The sequence below is a fragment of the Schistocerca cancellata genome, chromosome 9 (genome assembly GCF_023864275.1).
Source record: "Schistocerca cancellata isolate TAMUIC-IGC-003103 chromosome 9, iqSchCanc2.1, whole genome shotgun sequence".
NCBI classification, from domain to species: Eukaryota; Metazoa; Arthropoda; class Insecta; order Orthoptera; family Acrididae; genus Schistocerca; species Schistocerca cancellata.
The window spans coordinates 325,321,377-325,338,233 of record NC_064634.1 but is presented as its reverse complement, the minus strand read 5'-3'; the positions used below and the strand labels follow the sequence as shown (position 1 = coordinate 325,338,233).

The 16,857-nt window shown below is 38.7% G+C and overlaps 1 protein-coding gene across 1 annotated transcript in view; it reads right to left on the bottom strand.

Annotated features, from left to right (window-relative positions):
- The window catches only part of LOC126100178 (squamous cell carcinoma antigen recognized by T-cells 3), a 77,044-nt gene extending 64,301 nt beyond the window's left edge, over positions 1–12,743 (bottom strand). Inside the window, exons 1-4 of the mRNA XM_049910737.1 lie at positions 12,433–12,743; positions 833–959; positions 654–758; positions 383–567 (exon numbers count right to left, since the gene is read on the bottom strand). Coding sequence (XP_049766694.1) covers positions 383–567; positions 654–758; positions 833–959; positions 12,433–12,642 — 627 coding nt within the window. The 5' untranslated portion in view covers positions 12,643–12,743. The remainder of the gene's footprint in view (positions 1–382; positions 568–653; positions 759–832; positions 960–12,432) is intronic.
- Positions 12,744–16,857: the final 4,114 nt, after the last annotated feature.

Sequence of the window (16,857 nt, the reverse complement as noted above, 5' to 3'; positions counted from 1 at the left end):
TAGAGCAGAAAAACTGAAAACAAGGCTGACTGCAGCAGCAAATGCATGTTGTATTTCTTCTCTATGGTTTCCATTACATAGGTAACATTCATCTTCCACATGGGAATTTAGTAAAGTAAACATCCATGTTTGGGAAGACTGATGAACTGCAAAAAGCATTTCCAAAGAAATGCAACCAAGAAAAATTAAACGATTCAGGTAGTCAAATAGGAACGGGTTAACACAGACAGATATTTTCAATTTAAACACATGGCAACATCAAGAATGAGAAAGAGGAAAATCTCATCAAAAAACTAATACAAAGGCCCCACATACTGACCATAAAGCGATAGTTACAGTTATATTCATATTTCTTTCGTAAATATTACACATAACATCATACCTCTTTTACAGCTGCTAATTGTTTCTCAAATAATATGTATTCCTTCCAGACTTCTGTACCTCTCCTGAAATCATGTCCTGCAATTGCAACAGCTTTCTCACAAACATCACGCACATAATCCTCATTACAGGCAGACCCTACACAACTGCGACTGTATCGGATATACTCTAACCATATGTCAACAGCTGGAAGAAAATTAGAAATTTGGTATTTTAAATATTATCCTGAGTCAGTAATGTAAAGCTGAATTAATAACAAATCAGAAAATTACACATGTAATCCTGCACTGATTTTTCAAATAAATTCAGAGCAGATTTCTTTTCTTCCTCTGACGTAGCAACAGCAGTTTCATCTCTTAACCAAGACAGCCAAAGACCTGGAACATAAAGTGATCACATTACTATATGAAATATAAGCAAAATTGCATTGTTTAAAATAAAATCTACTTACCAGGTGCCAAGGGAAAATATTTACACATGCGTTCCCTGGCAGCACGCAGTCTGCTAAGATCAGCTAATTTTTGCAACGTAGTTATCAAAGCTACATGTCCACTGTAGTCATATGGATTCACACCAACCTACAGAAAAAAAAAACAAATAGTTTTAGTAGCTTTAGGAAACTTACATATGAAACATATGTAAGTTACATATCTACAGCTGCTAGTTAGCTCAGTCTGTTACCAACAGTTTAGGAAATGCACATAATTATGCAGAGTACTTTGCAATGCACACGCCAAGGGTCTAAAACATTCATGCAGATTGTCTGACAACATAGACTCAAATTTCACTTCAAGTCTTGAATGACCCAGAAATAACTTTTTCATTGTTGCACATTTCTCTCATTACAGTGCTGACCCGCATGTAAAGTGTCTTTGCTAGTTCTGGATATACATTTTTTTTCTGTGGTTGGATACAGGTCCAAGACACCCATCAACACTTTAAACTAAAGTCTGATTAAAATTACTTGTTAGTTAGCTCTTCACACCTTGGAACTCAGTTTCTTTCATCAAAGCTTTCCTCATCACGCACAAACTGCATGTCTTTGCCACTGCACCACAGCAAAGCATTATCAGCTGGCACACAGTTTTTTAGTGGTGTCATGTACAAGAATTTCTGTTAAAAAGGCACCATTGGCACCCCATTTAACTGCTGCTAGAAAAAAATACTTTCTGCCCATGCTGGCAGCCCAATTTCTGTTGTTTGAACTTAAACAGAAGTGCAAATTACAGTTAATGTGGCAACACAGTAGCATCACATGACGAATCTCTAATGTTATTTGGTTTTAATCTGAATGTGAAGACAGCAATGATGTGTGTGAAAACTGCCTGTCAATTGCATGATTCATGTTTTATGAAAGTATCTTACTTAACTTCTCGTGTACCCTCCACCTGAGGTGGACGTGGATAACCAAGAGAGAATTTCTCTCAACAAAAATGGAAAATGGCTTAAAAACTACATTGGTAATTTAACAGATGGATAATTAATATTCTGGTGCTCCCAGATCTGACACACTCTTGTTTACCGCCTTGTTTTGCAAACTAACTGTTAAATGAATCATTCCAGTACTCACCTTAAATGATTTATGTAAACTGGCTGATTATGTATCACAACTGCCTGCAGCAACATGTTCATCACAAACGGACATAAGATGCTGACAAAAGTAGCCATATTTAACAATAAAATCTCCCATGTGAACATAGCACAGTGCTGTAATGACTCTTTTGATTTGCCAGGAGTTTCTAATGGTGATGGGGATTACCATCTCAAAACAGTCCCAGTTCAGAAACACACAGACTGATATGTATTACACTTTATAAGTATCAATTACCTATGCCAAAGGAAGCCACTAATTTATATATGGATATTGACAGGAATACGAAACTATCATTATGTGTAGGATGGGGAAGGTCTAATATTACATGAAACCAATATGAAATTGATTTAGGACGTGAGAAAGAGAGACATGATATATTCTCCCACACACAAAAGTAGGGCTTGGTGCACAGTTCAATACAGACATCACAATAGTTGACGAACAAGCTGTCAGAAAGAACAGATGCTGGAGAGGCTTCTCCACAATTGGTTAAAACAACATTTCATTAAACAATTAGTATGAAATTGGTTACTTTTTTAGGTCACATGTATGGTTTTTATGCACTTATTTATGATGATTAAATATTTACTAATGATATTCTCTAAAACACAGATCGTATGTTTGCAACAAAACTGAGAACATGTACCTGGACCCCAGATTGTGTTAAGGATTGGGAAGGAAATCGGCCATGCCCTTCCAGAGGAACCATCCTGGCATCTGCCTGGAGGGATTTAGGGAAATTACGGAAAATCAAAATCTGGATGGCCAGAAGCTAGTCTGAACCACTGTCCTCCCAAATGTGAGTCCAGTGTGCTAACCACTGCACCACTCGCTTGTGCCTGAAGATACATAATAACCTTATTGGCTGAGAGTAGCCAATCAGAAACAACATGACGCCTGCAGTGCCTCTGGTGAATAAGATGTAAAACATTCGAAGCAACAATGTATGTGGCACCTCTCTCAGAATAAGTGTTAACTTGAAAAGCTTGTTGCTGTTGCAATGCTGTTAGTGAAGAGAGATGCAAAATTATGGAACAAAAGATTTATGATTCATTTATAAGTGCAATAATTTTGAGTTTAAACAGATCCTCATCTGCTGTATGGGCTAATTATATTCCAAACAAAATAGATTTAATATTTTTTGGAATTAACAACATTAGGAGGCAAATTTACACAATTCTAATGGTGTCTTTATTATGTTACATGTATTTTATACAGGTAATTGGCATCAAAAATGATGTGTTAGTGAAAATGATAATTGCATCCAAACTATTATATGTTTTCATGAGTTATATTTTATATGTTGGAAAATTTATGAATATGACACTTACAAAAATATCACTAATTGTTAAATCTATTGAATTGTAGGTACAGTAGAGTCCTGTTAAACCAAACTAATTAGGGCTGGACCTTGTTTGGATTACCGACTTGTTCAGATTAGCCAGAATTACAGTGACGAGTTTCTAAAATGAAGTATACCAAGCAGATAAGTAGGTACACCATGGTAACAAATGAGAACAAGTGTGGGAACAATGGCTCACTCTCACTACCTACCCTTGTTGTTGTGCACTGTTGAGACCTTTGTAGTGTCTGAGGTAAGTGCACTGCCAGTTGGCTCGCAATGCGCTTGGTTATGTTAGTTATCAATCACTGGCATGCATAACAGTTGTATCGTATTCATTCAGAAGTAGTGGTGGACGTATTTTCGTCATGAGTAAATGGAAACATACAACGTTAACTCTCAAAGAAAAACTGAATGCTTTAAAACGGATAGACAATGATGAGAATGTATCTAAACTGGCAACTGAACTGGGTGTTGGTAAAGCAACCACTTGTGATTGGAAGAAGAACTGAGTGAAGCTTGAACAGTCCTGTGCAACGTCTTCGGGAAAAACACTTGAAATTTGGCAGACTTTGAAACAGTCTCTGTATGATAAAGTGGATGAAGCTCTTTTCCTCTGGTTTATGCAGGAAAGAGAAAGGGGAACTTCTATGAGTGGAGCACTGGTTCAGGAGAAGGCTGTTTACCTGAACCAGTTACTGAATGGTGATGAGTCTTTTAGTGTGTGTACAGGTTGGTTGGACAGATTCAAAAAACGACATGGAATCCATCAGCTAACAATTCTGGAGAGAAGCTTTATTCTGACCGTGATGCAGCGAAGGAATACTTGGATGAGTTTGAAAAAATGATAAGAGAGGGAGAGTATTCTCCCCAACAATTTTATAACACTAACGAGACTGGCCTTAATTTTAGGGCATTGCCAACAAAAAGCCTGGCATCAGAAGCAGAAGACCATGCTCCTGGTTTTAAAATGTGCAAAGATCGTGTGACTTTATTAACGTGCAGCAACACTACTGCTAATCACAAGCTGCCTTTAACGTTGTTCAGAAAAACTGCTAGGCCCAGAGCTTTTAAAAACTGCAACATGAAGTCCCTGCCTGTATATTATCGCAACCAGAAAAAAGCATGGATAGGGGGTAAGCTGTTCAAAGACGGTTTCACGGTCAGTTTGTTCCCTATGTTCAACAGTTTTCTAAGGAAAATCATTTGTTTCCCTGTGCAGTCCTTTTGGTTGATAACGCACCATCTCACCCCAGCACTGAAGAATTATGTGATGCAGAAATTGTGGCGAAGTTTTTGCCGCTGAATGTTACAGCACTTCTACAGCTGATGGACCAGGGCGTACAGAAAACATTAAAACTGATTTACAGAAAACAATTTTAAGAATGCTGATCCAAGATGATAAGTGGACAAAATAAAAAAGAACCAGTGTGAAGGATGTTGTTTATTGGGCCGCTGAGGCATGCCAGAATATTTCAGAAAATACTCTGAGAAAATCGTGGAGAAAACTGTGGACATCTGTTGAATTTCAGGACAACATAGTTGAAAAACTACTACAAATGATACAGGCAATCCCTGGATGTGGCGTGTGTGGAGAACCTTACTGACGCTGATTTAGTTGCCGCTGTGACTCAAGACCAGGAAAAGTGGACTGCTGTGACAGAAGTGACAATGAGCCTGAAAGCGACGAAGGAGAGCTGGTGTCACACAGTGACGCAGCAGAAGCCCTTGACCTCGCGCTACGTTATTTGGAGCAACAGCCCACTGCTACCCGTGCTGATTTGATGTTTATGAGACGATGGTGCAGCTATGCATCATATAACGACTGTCTTCATTATGCCCAAAAACAATGACTGAGTTTTTGTAATCTAAAAAGTAGGGATAAAATGTCCGCTGTATTTTAGTAAGTTTGACAGCTTTTCTTTCATTGTTATGCATTGTTTAAGCCTAATGTTTTCTTGCCAATTTTGTAATACATGTTTATTGTACTGTGTAAATTAAAATAGTGTGTATGTACAGCAGTTTAATGCACAGTTTTCCATACTTAGACTAACATTTTTCCTATTTCAGATTAACTGAACATTCGGATTACCAGAGTTTAGATTAGCAGGACTCTGTTGTATTTAAAATTTTGCAATGTATGGACAAAATAGTCGTTTAAAATTTTGCAACAGATAGATACAAACTATCCTGGGAAAGCCTGGAAACGAAGTTTCAAGAACTAGCTTTAAATGATGAGTCTACGAATATACTACTACTCTCTAAATATGCTCCTGTAGGAATAAAGAGGAGGACATGAAATTAATCACAGCACTCACAGAGACATTTAAACAGTCATTCCTTCCACATTTGGAACTTTAACAGAATGGGAAGCAGCACTAATAATTGGCACAAGGGGAAGTACCGACTGACATGCACTTCACAGTGGTTTGCAGAGTATGGATGTAGATTTATGACCCTGTGGTTACCTCACTGACTGGCAAAGTAGCATGAAACTGTTAACACGGGAGTAAGTGCAAAAAAATCTGTCTGTGCAGACAAACTACTCTGTAGTGTAGGCCAACACCTAGGTTAGGTTGGAGTACAATAGTCTAGTTGTGATTTGACAAATCAACAAACATAATACTGAAAAATCCGGCTGTGGTGACAGATATCTATAGCATAGTCCCAGGTCTGGGTTATGCTGGAATGTAAGTCTGGTGGTGAGTTGGCGAAGCCAATGAATGTGACAGTGAAAAATATGTCTGTGGTGACAGACTGATCTGCAAAAAATTTGTTTACTGGTCTATACTGCAGTTTGTCTAGGCTACACTGGACAGTGACATTTCAGCTGTTACATGTTAAATAATATTTACCCCCAGAATGAGATATTCACTCTGCAGCAGAGGGTGCGGTGATATGAAATTTCTTGGCAGATTGTGTGCCAGACCGAGACTCGAACTTGGGACCTTTGCCTTTAGCGAGCAAGTGCTCTAGCAACTGAGCTATCCAAGTGCGACTCACGACCATCCTCACAGCTTCAATTCTGCCAGTACTTCATCTCCTACCTTCCAAACTTCACAGAAGCTCTTCTGTGAACCTTGCAGAACTAGCAGTCCTGGAAGAAAGGATATTGCGGCACATGGCTTAGCCACAGTTTGAGGTATGTTTCCAGAATGAGATATTCACTCTGCAGCAGAGCGTGTGCTGATATGAAACTTCCTGGCAGATTAAAACTGTGTGGCGGATCAAGACTCGAACTCAGGAACTTTGCCTTTCATGGGCAAGTGCTCTACCAACTGAGCTATCCAAGCACAACTCACAACCCATCCTCACAGCTTCAATTCTGCCAGTACCCCATCTCCTACCTTCCAAGCTTCACAGAAGCTCTTCTGTGAACCTTGTAGAACTAGCACTCCTGGAAGAAAGGATACTGCGGAGACATGGCTTAGCCACAGTTTGGGGGATGCTTCCAGAATGAGATATACACTCTGCAGCAGAATGTGTGCTGATATGAAACTTCCATGTAATTATAGACCAATATCTTCAACATAGGTTTGGTGCAGAATGTTGAACATATTCTGTGTCTGAATACAACAAATTTCCTTGAAACAGGAAAGTTTGTGTATACAAGTCAGTATAGATTTAGAAAGCTCGCTCACGTGAAACTCAGCTTACCCTTTTCTCACACTATACCCTACAAATCACAGGTGGAGGGCGACAGGTAGATTCCATATTCTTAGATTTCCCGAAAGCATTTGACACTGTGCACCACTGCAGATTGTTTGTGTAGGTCCGAGCATATGGTTTGTGATTCCCAGATATCAGAGTGGCTCGAAGACTTATAAAGTAATAGAAGTGTGGTCTTTGAGAGCGAGTGTTTATCAGAGGCAAGAGTATCATCAGGAGAGCCCCAGAGAAATGTCATAGGACAGCTTTTATTCTTTATATACGTAAATGAGCTGACAAGCAGTGTGAGCAGCAATTTACAGCTGTTTCCTGATGATGATGTGGTGTACAGGAAGGTGTTATAGCTGCTTGACTATAAGAATACACAATATGAATCAGACAAAATTTATAGTTGGTGCGGTGAATGTCAGCTTGTGTTAATATAGAAAAATGTAAGTTAATGTGGATGAGTAGAAATAACAATCTTTTATCGTTTGAATACAACACTAGTAGGGTGAAGCTTGACACAGTCACTTTGCTTAAATATCTGTAAGTAATGTTGGAAAGCAATATGAAATGGAATGAGAAGATCAGGTTGGTGGTATGGAAGGTGAATGCTTGATTTAGTTTTATATAGCTCATCCATAAAGGGAATGGCGAACAGAACACTAGTGTGATCCATTCTTGAGTACTGCTCGAGTGTCTATGGTCCCAGTCAGGTCAGATTACAGGTAGACACCGAAGGAATTCATATGTGGTCTGCTAGATTTGTTAGCAGCAGGTTCACTCATCAGACAAGTATTATGGAGATGCTTTGTGAACTCAAATGGGAATCCCTGGAGGAAAAACTATGCTCTTTGCACAATTCACTATTGAGCAAATTTAGGGAACCAGCATTTGGAGCCAACTGCATAATGATTCTACTGTCACAAACATACATTTCACATACGGACCATGAAGATAAGGAACACAAAATTAGGGCTCGTATGGACACTTTTAGACAGTCATTTTTTCCTCACTCTATTTGCGAATGGAACACTCGAGGAAATGACTAGTAGTCAGTGGTTTGTGTGGTATGTATGTGCATTCAGAACAGAAAGAAGTTACAGTAATCACATAAGAAGTAGGTAGTATGCTGTTCCAAATTAACATTCGTAACAAATGATAGCACTTTTTGACACCAGTATAATGTTATGTGATTTTTTTTTTAATGACATAGTACCAATTGGAAGTATGCCACCTTTGTAAATGTTTGTATAATAATTTGTTACATCACGATCACTTAGATAAATAAAAAACACACACATTACTGGTTTCAGCAAGTAGTTGCCATCATCAGATGTGCTTAATTCACTAAAAAGCTTTGTACAGGTACATAAATGATACAGTTTAGTACTTCGGAAATCATGAAATCACTTAAAATAGTTTTTAAAGAGAATAACAAATTTTAAAAAGTAAAACAAAAATTAAAACTTAAGTAAGTTAGATGCAGAGTATGTTATTCTCTTCCCACTTTTCCTATGCCCCCCCCCCTCCCCCTCTGTTACAACCTCCATCCCATTTTCCTGTAGGACCTACCCTGTCCCACCCATAGCCCTATATAAAGGGTTACAAGTATTGAACTACATGAAATAAAATCATCATAGCTTCTGAACAGTTTGTGTTAGAACGTTTAAACTGCACAGTTGGCCACAGGGCATGATAGAAATTATGAGGGCAGGTCAAATATAAATGGGACTTTATTCTTTATTTAAATTCATTTATTGAAAAACTCAAGGCAATTATAATTTATTTTTCCACATAGTCTCCTGCTTTGGAAATGCATTTGTCCCAGCATATGGGCAGCTTTCTGATGCCCTCATCATAAAAAGAACTGGACTGTGTCACCAGCCTGTTGCGCACTAAGTCTTCCACACTCTCGTCATCTCCTACAGCTTCTTTAAGCGGTCAGAATAAATAGAACTCGCAGGGTGATAAGTCGGGGCTGTAAGGAGGATGATCAAGTGCAGTCCAGTGCATTTCCTGTAGCTTCGAGACAGTTGAGCTGCTGTATGGGATCGCACATTGTCGTGGAGGAGGATGACCTGTCGAATCGATTAGTCTCGTCTTTGCGGTGATATGCAACTCTCGCCTTGTTCAACAGTTCGCATTAGTAAGCAGCATTGTTTGTGCATCGCTCATGCAAAAAATAAATCAGCAAAATGCCTCGCTGATTGAAAAATAAAATGGTAGAAAGAACCTTGCCCAGCTGACAGTCGAGTCTTGGCTTTCACTGGTGCTGCTTCCCCTTTCCTCTGCACCTCCTTACTGGCTTGTTTGAATTCTGGAATGTAGTGGTGAAACCATGTTGCGTCGACGGTGACGATCCGACTCAAAAATGCATCACCTTCTTCCACCAACCTTGCTTTAAGCCTCTAACAGACCTCCAAATGTCTCAACTTAAGATTTTCGGTCAAACGTTTATGGACCCTCTGGAACACACTTTACGGAACTGCAGGTCATTTGTAATGATTGCTTGACAGCTCCCACAACTGATTCCGACTTTTTGGTGCAATTTCTGACACTCTCACCTGTTGATCGTCAACAATAAAGTCTTTAATCGTACAAATGTTTTTGTCTGTAATGCTGGTCCGAGGACAGCAATCATGTCACTGATTTTCCACACATTCTTGTCCTTCCTTCCTTGAACTTTTTATGTGAGGCAAACACAGGTGTCCTTGATTATGTTTTATTACCAAACTGTGCAGTCAATCTTTGGCGAATTTCCACTGCTGTAACTCCTTCATGAGCAAGAAATTTGATAATTATGCTTTGCACAATGGAGGGGTGCACCTGTTGTCAGACATGAGCGTTACTGACAAAATTGCGAGAAATAGCTAACAGCACATTCTGGCAGTCCCGCCTAAGCGTAGCATAAGCACGGGCCTGTCCTACCAGCTGTTGATGTTCAGGAACAAAAATTTCGTTTATATTTGATCCCTCCTCGTAGTATGGTGGTTTAGCAACAAAGCCCACTTTCATTTGGATGGGTTTGTCAATAAGCATAACAGTACATGAAGGTTTCAAAAGATGATTTCATTCCCCTTATCCAAGCTGATCCCGATTTCAACAAGATGTGGTTCAAAAAAGATGGAGCTCGACCCCATCAAAGCAGGAGAGTGTTTGATGTCCTGGATGGCCACTTTGGAGACCACATTCTGGCTCTGGGGTACCCAGAGGCCACTGGCACAGGCCTCAATTGGTTGCCATATTCTCCAGATCCCAACACATGTGACTCCTTTTTGTGAGGCTATTTAGAATACAAGATGTACAGTAATAACCCCGAAACTATTGCTGAGCTGAAAACAGCCATTCAGGAGGTCATCGACAGCTTCGATTTTCCGACACTTCAGTGGGTCACGCAAAATTTAACTATTTGTCTGTGCCACACCTTCACTAATGTTGACAGGCATATCAAACATGTCATAAGTTAAATCCAAATATTTGCAGTGATGTTTATATGTTGAATAAAGTGTGTGTAGGCCATAGTTTGTAACTAATTTGTGTTTTCTTTTCATATAGGCCTAGTGCAATGACTGTCACCCTGTAATAACACAGTGCAATGTTCTAATTTCAGTATTTTATCATGTGATGATATGAGGCACATTCATTGAAATGTTATATGACTTCATCATGTCCAAAGTGCCTAACTATACTGTTTATATATTTGTACAAAGCTTGTTAGTGGATTATGCACATCTGGAGAAGGAAACTACTTGCCAAAACTTGTAACATCAATATTTTTTCAAATATCCAAGCAATCATGATGTAATTTAATAAATTATTATATGAAATTTTCATAAATTGTTTACAAAGCCTACAAGTACAGGTACATCACAAAAAACAACAAACAATCAGAAAACACAAAGAAACTGATTGAAGGTTAACACATTGTTGCCAACTATATGCAAACCAACAGCATAACAATTTGCTTGCATCTTCTGTGTATAAAAGGTAACTGTATATCAGAGTAGAATACTGTAGTTTGTATACTGAAAGAAGAATCCAAACAGTTTGCAATACTTTCAAGCATGAGGTGCAAAATGCTTGGGTCAGATCTACCTGAAAGCCATAGTCAACTGATAACAATGAGGCACTGCCACAGAAATGTAAACAAAGCTGAATTAAGACTGGTCATAACAGGAGTGCAAAGCAGCTGCACTAAGGCCATGACAACTGTCAAAACTTGTGTCTCAGTATATGGACTACAGTACAAGAGTTATTATAACAATAAGAATAGTATGTGGTGCTTGAGGATTTAAATGAATTACAGAGTTGTCATTTACCAAACAAACTGTAGTGGAGGATCTATGCAAGGAGATGAAACTCAAATCACGATTGAGTGGCAATTAACTGCTCATTGTTGTCATGTTCAGAGACTGTAGATACATTTTATAACTAAAGGCTCAGGATCGAGTAGTTTGTGTTGCTCACAATGATATACAAATACGTTTAATGATGCTTGTACCTTAGGCAAATGTCCTAAGACAACCTACATAATTAACAATCACTCTGCAATACAACAACATGATAATATAAAGAGCTATATCTACTTTGTTGTAGCTCTCTTGTTTTAATGGAATGAAAAGAGAACCCTACAATTTGTGATTTTCATTTCTTTCTCATTTACTCTGTTCTAGAATGAACAGAGAGACACAGCACTAGATGGTATTGATGGTATTATGGCAGAGCCTACATCAACCCTTTCCATAACACAAGCCAATGAAATAGATATTTTCTTGGTGTGAGCAACTAACAGATTCAGAGTAGCTCTAAATGGAAGACCATATTTGATGACATAAATTTTAGGATGATGATAGAGTGTTTGTAGTCGACACAGCCACCATAAATTATTTTTGTACCTTGGCAGTGACAACGCTTAATGGATCATTTGTGTTTGAGTTATGTATTAACCTGTCTCTTGTTGTTTTCAAAACTGTTGCATGACATAGGTGTGTAATATATACTGCAATAGTCACTGAAAGGTTGTTTATTATTTGGTACAGCTTTAATGAATTTACCTTTGAGTTTTAGTTCTCAGTATCTATAACAAAAAATTGTTTAAATATGGAGAGAACTTACACCTGACACTTGTTATACATCAAATTCTAAACATATCCTGCATTTTGTGTTAATATTTTCTGGCTTCGCCATCTCACGGGCAGACCATCGTCTTCCAACCCAACCTAGATATCAGGATACGCTACAGATCAGCATGTGGAAAGTGCATAAAACGTAGTTTAACCTCAATATCCATTATATGATCTGGCTTTCTCCAAAATGATACAAAATCGATGCGTTTGTCTCTTTGGCCCTTGTATCACACTAATTGAATATTAGAGTAAAATGTCAAGCAAATAATTGTTTATTTACCTCTGTTTCAATTACTCAAAGATCAACGTTTATTATTAACCAGAAATAAAAATACCTTTTCTTCTAGCTCCTGTGCTTCTTTTTCCAATTTTGCTTCTTCTTCATCCGAGTTGGACGAGGAATCTGAATCACTGTCCGAATTTTGGTCAAACAACAAATCATTACCACCCTCGACTTCTTCTTCAGCAGTCATTTTATGAGCGGATTCGTCACTGTTTTCGTTAGAGCAAGATAAGTCTCTTAATGCATCATTATCAACTTCCATTGCACTACTTACTCGTCACCATGAATCCCTCCATTATACAAATCATAACAAACACATTACAACAAAACACAAAGATACAGACGCGCAGCTGGAAAAATACTTCAAAGATGCTATACGAGACACATTTCCGTCCAAGGCTGTTAGAATTGCAACCTGCTTGTTTCCGCCCTTGAACTCATTGGTTTGCGCTAGTGAGAAGTTAGAGATTTTTGAAAAGCAAACTTGGTAACATAAATGTATTGACTATGGCATTCATCCTGCAAACATTATATAAAGCATATGTTGCCACTCAAAGTTTATTATTAAGATCAGGCACTGTCAATGCAGCCTCAGTAGGACTGGCTTGAAAATGAACCTCTAAGATTCGAAACTAGTCAACCTATAAATACTGCAACTGTTGACAGCACGATTAATAAACGCTTTAAGGAATTTAAATAAAGTTGTTATTCCCCGTCAACGAAATTCTGAAACTGAGAAATTGTTAACTGGTTTAGTGGTTACTCTCTAAAGTGTATTTTACATCATCACACAATACTTGACATAGCCATCCACTTCGTCCTTCTTTTTGCACTGTATCGACCCTAGTGTCAACCAGGCCTACCTCCTAAGAAATTTTGCCTACGCCTGCCCTTATAGCTTCTAATTATGAATCAATCGTCCCTTCTATATCTGATTGAATTTTCTTCGCCTCAGCTTTCACTGTTTCTCCTACACTTGTCTCTACCGAATCTATCTCTGTTTCTTTTGAACATATTTCTGTACCCAGTAATCCAATTTCATAGTTCCAATTTGTTGGAATTTCTCCTAACTATGCCATCGAATCATTCGTAATACATCTTCTTTCTCTGATTTCAAACTATCTGCCCCACTAATATCGTCCCTATCAACACCACCACTATCAGATTTTAGACTAACGGGCCCACTAACATTACCTAACCCACTCATACTGGATGATTGCTTAATTGTTGGAAGCTCCATCATTGATGATGACACTGCAGTTTCAGACATTTTAACTCTATCAGTGGAAGTACTTAACTTACCTGTAATCTTAACATACACATAATGCTGGCTGCTTCTGCTTTACTGCTGTTGGCAAATTTGCAGATGCCATCGATGCCGACGTCGCTGCCAATGCTGATGAATTCGAAGTCGCCGCCAGTGGCCTGCACTGCTGTGGCCGCCACTAGTGCTATGCCACCTTCGAGGTGTTTGCTGCTGTGGCCACTGTGGACTTGATCTCAGCATGCCTCTGTGTGGACTTCTGCTTTCTTGTAGTTGCATGGTGAGCTTTCCCACACCTATTTTTTGCTACAGATCTCCATGCATGCAATAACTGCAAAGTCTTATGCTCAGACCTCGTATGCAAACTGCCTATCATGCATTAGATTTGGGAACTGGCTTGCAGAATACTGCAACGTGCTAGAACTGCAACTGCAATTGTAAAGGTATTAGACTCATATCCCAGACGAGAAAACCCCAATTGCGATGGTACCCATTGGTTACTGATATGTGGTTACTCTTCCTGACAGCATCCCGTAAGTGCAAACCAGTGTCGTCTTTACCTGTAGTTAGTAATGTTTTAGGTACTTGGGCTTTGCATAGCTCCATTTAAAAAGAATGGCTCAATGTGCTCATAGGGCTGAGGCGCACACATCTGCTTTTATCCCTCACAACTAGCTCGGTGCAAATTAAACCTATAGCTGTGACCCTGTAGTCGAATAATCTATGCATTGGTTAGAATTGCAATTAATAAAATAGGACAGAAATAAAAAATAAATGAATCATTTAATAAAAACAGTTCTTTTCTAACATCTGTAACTGATGTAGACGACAGGGAATTATGCTGAGTAATGTTTATTCAAGAAAGGACATCTGAAATAATTTGAAAGTGGTCCTATGATATTCAGTTGACATACAGACAGAAAATACCTTTGCAAAATGCAGTAAAGTTACATTGAGAGCGTTACGAGAATGGTAGCAAAATCCCCAAACTCAACATCAAAGACTAAGTCTATATCATGATCACAATACACGAAAGATTCTCCAGTTCAAGTTCAACATGATGATTCACAGATTAACACAAGCAGTATGAAGAATAGCAACCAATTCTCTGACTGTCCTCGGGTCCATAATATATGACGGAAAAAATTAGACTTATATTCTTGAACCCATTGAGGCCTCTCGAAATATAAAATCCCTTTAGAAGTTAAAGTATGGTAGTAGCTGTTCACCGCCCAGAATCAATCACCTAGACTACAGAATCGCGCACATTACTCTAGACAGATCTGTCTCCCTCTAGAACTCGTGTAGAAGTGTCCAGAATCGCTCCCTTGAGCTCTTCATTCGGGAAGTCCCAGCACCCATTCGACTCCAGCAGTGTTCCACAACTGTCCACCTCTCGTCTCATCTTGACCACTTCCTGGACCAAAATAATATGTTCTAACAATATTTAAATAAAAAAAGTTATAAACATTTGGTTACATTCAGGCCATTTACAATAAATATAAGTAATAGTTGGTTCATAAATTGCGTTCATGTTAAATGACAATAAATGGTCTTTAGATGTAGTTTTATTGAGGCCAGGTTATTAGAACTGTCTTTTGGTATTATTTTACAAAGGTAGCGTCCTCTAGCACGTGTGATTGATCGCTTATCAATTAGCACAGTTTTCTTATAACATTTGTAATCAACATTTAAATAAACTTACTGGCCAAATATTAAAACACTCATTAAACAAAAACACAAATATGACCATGCTGCATTCATTTGCTGCGTAAATGTGGAGAATATGATGTTCTGACAACTATCTGTGTAATGAAAAAGATGTATAAGACGCCGAAAATCAATAAATAAAACATATACAGGTACATAGTTGTCAGGGATGGTAGCTATAGTGGAATGCTATCATCTGAGACAATATTCGTTGAAATCACAAGAAGCTGTTAAAAGATGTCAATTTATAGGTTTATTGTGTAAATGCTTATTTACTGTGTAAATATTAATTTAATTATATTTAAAGATACTAAATTATTGTTGTGTCATTGGATGTGCCTCATTCTTAGGTGATCACAAATTTATTCAGATTTTCAGTAATATTTGATGTGAGTTATTCTCGAGTCACAAAGAGCTGAAGACATAACTTTTCAGTTTGTCTCAAAGCCTCCCATTGCTGGTAGCATAACTGGCCATTCTAAGTGATCGATGCATCATTAAGATTTCCAGTTCAGGGATTTACCCATATCTGGTCCTTTACTGACACTCTTGCACCTGGTTTGCCTGGAATAGTTGCCTAGCCAGAAGCCAGAACCTCTGTCGAATGCCCTACGACCTGGAGTCACTAGCATTCAGCCGTACAACAAATACACCTTACCTCAAAATCTTAGTGGCTGATTATCTAGCCTAAATACATGTAAATTACATTTTGAAACATCACTCGTCTGTGTATGATGAGAGAAAAATGGTTCAAATGGCTTGGAGCACTATGGGACTTAACATCTGTGGTCATTAGTCCCCTAGAACTTAAAACAGGACAGGACAGCACACACATCCATGCCTGAGGCAGGATTCGAACCTGCGACTGTAGCGGTCGCAGGGTTCCAGACTGAAGCGCCTAGAACCGCATGGCCACACCGGCCGGCATGATGAGAGAAGCAGACATGATCCTACCAGTCAGTTCCTCTTCAGTTTCTATTGGGATTTCACGCAACAACAGTTTCACATAACCCCACAGAGAAAAATCTGTATGCATGGTACCCAGCGAACACACTGACCATGAGGTAGTATCTATCATTCCAATTCCAACCCAGTGATGAGTGTATCTGTTGTATTGCTACTCATGGACATCAGTACTGAAGTATGGCGTATCATGATGTAGAAACCACACCCTTTCGTAAACAATAATAGGTATAACCAATTATAACTGTAGCAGCAATCTGAAAGGAAATTTCCCCTTTGAATGCAGCGGTAGGAACTAAATTTCTACTAGCTGATCTTGTACAGTTCCATTCCACATTTTGGCAGAGAATAGTTTTTGGTGGTCTGATATGAGCACATAGTATGGATTGACAAGTCATCCTGAAAGCCATGGATCAAGGCAGTCAGAGCTGAGGAGTATTTCTCGTTTTCTGAAAAGCATTTGACTCAGTACTTCAACTAATCTTATGAAGCAAAGTACGACTTACGGGGTACCAGGCGAAATTTTGTGACTGGATTGAG